At 63.8% G+C, this 5,444-nt stretch overlaps 1 protein-coding gene across 1 annotated transcript in view; it reads right to left on the bottom strand.

Annotated features, from left to right (window-relative positions):
* RGS14 (regulator of G-protein signaling 14) overlaps positions 1-5,444 on the bottom strand; it is a 9,440-nt gene that overhangs the window by 1,577 nt on the left and 2,419 nt on the right. The window contains exons 2-11 of the mRNA XM_019473783.1: positions 4,013-4,034; positions 2,705-2,859; positions 2,505-2,597; positions 1,792-1,935; positions 1,474-1,623; positions 1,164-1,284; positions 951-1,075; positions 671-874; positions 489-565; positions 186-312 (exon numbers count right to left, since the gene is read on the bottom strand). Of these exons, the coding sequence (XP_019329328.1) occupies positions 186-312; positions 489-565; positions 671-874; positions 951-1,075; positions 1,164-1,284; positions 1,474-1,623; positions 1,792-1,935; positions 2,505-2,597; positions 2,705-2,859; positions 4,013-4,034 (1,218 nt within the window). The remainder of the gene's footprint in view (positions 1-185; positions 313-488; positions 566-670; positions 875-950; positions 1,076-1,163; positions 1,285-1,473; positions 1,624-1,791; positions 1,936-2,504; positions 2,598-2,704; positions 2,860-4,012; positions 4,035-5,444) is intronic.

The following is a 5,444-nucleotide window of genomic DNA, read 5'->3' as shown; positions in this document are numbered from 1 at the left end:
GCCCAAGGCCCAAGCCCCAAACCGCCCCCCCCCCCCAGTCCTCCCCCCCCGATCCCCGATCCCTCCTGGCCCACGGCGGGGGGCCACGGCCCACCCGGGGGGCTCGTGACTCTCCACCAGCCTCCACCCCCAGCATCCTGGCCGCAGGAGGCTGGGGCCATGCCCACCAAGGTGTGAGCCCTCACCCGCCGCAGCAGCGCCAGGTCCATGCTCACGCCGTACTTCCCCAGCACAGGCTGCAGCGCTTCCCGGATGCGCTTGGTTGACTTTGCCGTGATGCGGATGGTCTTATTGAGGGAGGAGATTTCCAGCCTGCAGAGGAGAAGAAGAGGCTCTCTGCAGGCAAACATGGACAGGCAGGACAGGCAGGGGCAGAGCCAGGGCTTTCGGGACTGCCTGGGGGGTTGGGTGTGGGGCACCACGGGTGGCCACACATGATGTGGACCGGACATGTGGGCAACAGCATCAGCCCCAAAGCTCCCACTCACTCAAAGCTTATCCTGTTCTCCAGCTTCACCTCCTGGTCTGCCAACACAGAGCACTCCTGGTCCAGCACCAGCGCTTTCTGCAAAAGCCAAATGATCAGGAGAGAGCAAGCAGAGCGGCATGTGGTCCCAGCCCAGGGATGGTCTGGCTGGCAGGAGCCCCCTCTCATCCCTGCCCGCCCTACCTGCTCATTTCCCACCAGGTAGACCTTGATGTCGGGGAGGCTGAAGCCGCGCTTCTCGCATATCCCCGCCAGCATGTCGCGGATGGAGTGGCCGGGCCGGACAGAGGCCAGTGAGGCCGTGCCGTCAGGCAGGTACACGCAGCAGTACTTCATGGGCTTGGCCGGCAGCTCTGCCTCACTGCCCCCCAGACTCTTCCGATGGCCCTGCAGGAGGGATGCGGCAGGATGAGCACAGCCAGTGGCAGCGTGATGCTGCAGGCCCGGCACGGCAATGACTCACCTCCGTCCAGAGGCTGGCGGCTGTGCCGGCCGAGGACAGGAAGCCCAGGTCCAGGCTGGCGGAGGAGTTGAGCGAGCCCTGGGACTCCCGCCACAGCATGGCGCTCCCACCACCTTCTCCCCCATCTAGGACAGACAGAGGGATGGTGGTGAGGACCGTGGGCACCCTTCAGGGGCAGCACGGCCCCTCTGCCTCACTCGGCACAGCACCTACCTGCCCAGGAGGGCTCCCGCCGCTCTCCCTTCCTGAAGGACCGGCGGGGGCTGCGGTTGGCACCACTGCCTGCTGTCTCCACACCCAGCGGCAGGGACTTGCCCAGCTTCAGCTTCGACTTCTGGGGCGAATGGAAAAGCATCTCAGTGTGGAGACATCCAAGGCTGCCCCTTCCCTTTCCCTGGTTCCCCGAACTGCTTGTCTGTCCTCAGCCTGGGGCTGGGTTTGCTCCGAGCAGCAGGGAAGGGACCCATCACCGTTTTCTCAGGCCAAGGTACAGGTCCCCGTCCCCCCTTCCCACCCCACTCACCTTGCTGAGGTCAGGCGGGGGGCTGCTGCTGCGGGAGTGAGGCCGCAGGTCGGGCAGGGGCTGCCCCTGGCTCTCTGCCCGCAGGCAGGCCTGGTAGAGTGGGGATTTCACAAAGCGCGTGTAGCTGTCGAACTTCATCAGGTTAAAGATCTGCAAAGGGAGGATGCGTGTGCTTAAGACCCCTGCCCACCTGCAGCTCAGTCTGGCCACTGCCCCGTGACATGGCCCCACGGCGACAGCAGCGATGCTGAGTGATGTGCAGGGTGGTCCCGCAGCCTTTGTCCTGTGGGTGGGGTGGAGCACGGGTGCTGCTCGTACCTGGAGCTGCTGGATGCGAAACATGTCTGGGGAGGGGGTGGCCAGCATGTCCTCCCCAATCCAGGCCTGCTTGTCGATGTTCACAGGACTGACTGAGTGGCTGGAGAGGAACTCATCGTAGATTCGCCGTGCCTCCTGGGCCAGCTGGGGGAGTGGGGGGGTTAGGCCGGGACCAGAAGCCCCCTCCTCACTGCTACCCTGTGGGGAGCCCCTGGCTCACCCCACGGAGCCACCTGAGCCCTGAGGGGCCAAGTGGCCCCTGGGACCTGCTCGATGGGCATCAGAGCCAGCTGCCTCCACCCAGCACCAAGCTCTGGGCACAAGACACCGGTCTCTCTGTGGAGGTACAGCCCAAAGTAGGAACTGTCCCCCTGCAGCCGCATGACTCTGTCCCCACAAGCCCCCATCTAGCTCTCTGCCCTTGCTCTCTTGTCCTCCCAGCAGCACTCTCCACCCTCTGGCCACCCTGGGCTGGAGAAGCATGTCCTGCTCCATTGGGCAGGCAGTCCCGGCTGTGGCTTTTCAGATGCACATCACATCCATATCCTTATCACTCTCACAAGACACCCCAGCCAGCTCAGCCTCCCAGAACAGGGGTCTGCCAGGACCCTGGGACATGCAGGCACGACAGCTGCCTCTACCTCTGCTCACGTCCCTCCCAGCACCTGTGTGACCCAGGCTCAGCCACACCATGGCTGCACGGAGGCCCGTACCTGCTGCGTGTCACTGGCCGGGATCTGCTGGAAGCGCTCACATGCCTGCCAGAAGTAAACGTTTTCGGCGCTGAACTCCTTCTTGAGGAACTCCTGCAGGGCAGAGAGAGCTGCTGGCCTGGCCGGCACCGTGGCTGTGGGATGGCCAGTTGCCAACAGTGGATGGGAGCAGGGACCAAGGTCTGGGCTGTGGCACTCACAGTGAAGTAGGTGACGGCCACGCGGTCCTGCAGCAGCGTCTCGAAGGATTCAGCCCAGCTGACCACAGACCCCTGTGTGGAGCCGCAGGTGGCTGGCGGTCCCGGCAGGCTGTTCACGCTGTGGTTGCTGCCACGGGCCCTGGAGGCGTTTAACTCTGAGAGAGAAAAAGCATCATTCCCCTGTCGCCAGCAGCCCCCTGTATATGCAGCAAGTTCATCCGCTCCATCCTGATCGGACCCAGCGAGCCCTCAGGTAGGGAACTCCAGGGGCATCACAGCAGCATTCTCACCAGATTGAGCACCATGATGCCACAGCTGGCACCTTCCAGCGTGACAGCCCTCCCTGCCAGCACTGGCTGTCCTCCCCAGGGAGGGCGTGGGGAAGGCACCCAGCCAGCGAGGGAAAGCAGGGTGGAAGGGGACACGGGGGGCACACGGCATGGAGGGAAGCTCGGAGGATGGGTAGAGGTGCCTGAACTTACCTTCTCTGCTCCTCTGGCCATGATGAGGAACAAACCCAGCGAGAGGAAGGCACAGAAAGTGTCATCCCTAGCTCCCAACCCCAAGGAAACCCTCCCTCGGGAAAACGCAAGGTGACCATGCATTCAAATGGAGTCCCTCTGTCAAAAAGACGGAAGTTCCCAGGGGCAACTCCAGCTTTTGAACTGGTTTGGCTGGTGAGCAACTGGGAGCAGAGGGTCATTTGCCAGAGAAGGTGAAGGTATGCAAGCAGGGCTCTCCCAGCAAAGCCAGCAGGAACAGAGGAGGCAGCAGGTTGCTGCTTTGCCAGGCTCCCTGCCCTTCTCCTCCTGTCCAAAACACAGGGTAACTGTGCACACCCTGTGCATGCAGGTGGGAAGAGCAGCCACCGGCACCCCGTGCTGGAAGGATCCTGCAGCAGGGCCGAGACGGGCGAATGGGCCATCTGAGATATCCAATGCACAATGAGAGACAGACAGACAGACTCACTCCCTCAGGGAACCTGGGGCTGGCTGGTACCCAGGTTCTGCTTGCCCTGGGAAGCCTCTCAGCCCCCAGCACCCAAGGGTGCCAGCTGAGCAGCCAGAAGGGAGGGACAGGCGACATGGGGCTCTGCAGGAGGGATGGGGGGATATGGGGAGTCCCTGGCAAAGGGCTTAGCCTGGCACTGTGGGGGCCCAGCCATGCACCCGCCCACAGCACAGCCTGTGCTGACACAGGACCTGGCTCTCTGCTGGCTCCTTGCCCCTGGCACCAGGCTGACTGTGGGCTTCCCCCTCCCCTGAAGACGATGCTGGCCTCCCGTCCCGGAGCAAAGAACAGCCTTACCTCCATCAGACACAGCCGGGCCCTGCGGGGGTGGAGAGAAGAGAGGTGAGAGGGGGCACACAGCATCCGCCAGCCCAGTGGAGCGGTACCCGGGCAGGCGGCAGCTTCAGGGCAAGCCCAGTCCAAACCCAGGAGCTACGGACATGGGCTGCCAGCAAACACTGCTCTGGTGTTAGCTGCAACCAGGATGGCTGCCCCACGGCAGGGGCAGGACACGGGGCTCCCAGCCCAGGGGCAGCGAGCAGGGGTGGGGGGGTTACAAGGGGTGCGCAGCTTTTCTCCCACCTCCCGTGCATCTACTGCCCTGGGGCCAGGCTGGCAACTGGGAAAGGGCAGACGCTATCAGATGTAACCCTGCCACTGCTGCCTGGGGAGGAGAGAAGCAGCCTCCCCGGCACAGGAAGAGGAGGGGAGGCGGGGAGGGAAGGAAGGACAACCACAGCCCTAGGCAGGCAAACTGCCTGCTCCCTCCTTCCTTGGGGCCTGGGGCTACTGGAGAGCAGATGCCCAAAACCGGGGACCAGGTCCTGCCAGAGCTGCCAGCCCAGGGCACAGCAGGACAGGGTGCCCTGCAGCATCCCCTGGGCCACCCCAGATACCTGCTGCGGGGATGTGGTACCCCAGGACCCACAGCAAGCAGGCAGATGGGCAGAGCCTCCACAGTCAAAGCCCAGCCAAGCACTCCCTGCACAGCGCTGCCTCTCATTGCCTGCCTGGGGCCACACTGAAGTGGTGCCCTTGACTTGGCTGGCCAGTGCCCCCCACCCTGCCAGCCCCACACACCCCAGCCTGTCCTGCCTCCTGCCCCAGCCCCACTATTCCACCCCTGCCTGTTCCTGCTACCCCACCCCATGTGCCGCTGCCATGCCCCTTACCCCAGCCCCACACATCCCAGCCCTGCCTGCCCACTACCCCAGCCCCACACACCCCTATCTTGTCATCTGCTTGCTCTTCCCCATCCATCCCTGTTGCCCACACCCGCATAGCTCTGCCCTGCTTGTGCCACCCAGTCCCATGCACCCCAGCACTGCTGACTCCTGTTTACCCCAGCCCCATACGTCACTGCTTGCCCATTACCCCAGTGCCATACATCCCCACTTATATCGCTGTCTCAGCCTCATAGACCCCTGCCTTCTCATTACCCCAGCCCCATATGTCCCTGCCTGCCTGTTACCCAGCCCCATATACCATTGCCTGCCCTAATACCCCTCTACATCTCTGCCTGCTGTGGATACCCAAGCCCCATACACCCCTGTCTGCACGTTACCCAGCCCCACACCCCCTGCCTGCCCGTTATCCTCTCCACACCCCTCTGCCTGCCCGGTACCCAGACCCATATCCCCCTGCTTGCCCGTTATCCGCCCCACATCCCGCTGCCTGCCCGCTACCTGGCCCCATACATCCCCCTGCCTGCCCGTTATCCGCTCCACAC

Source organism: Aptenodytes forsteri, unplaced genomic scaffold (assembly GCF_000699145.1).
Source record: "Aptenodytes forsteri isolate BGI_AS27 unplaced genomic scaffold, ASM69914v1 Scaffold54, whole genome shotgun sequence".
Classification (NCBI taxonomy): domain Eukaryota; kingdom Metazoa; phylum Chordata; class Aves; order Sphenisciformes; family Spheniscidae; genus Aptenodytes; species Aptenodytes forsteri.
The sequence above is the reverse complement of the archived record's forward strand: the minus strand, read 5'-3'. Positions and strand labels throughout refer to the sequence as shown.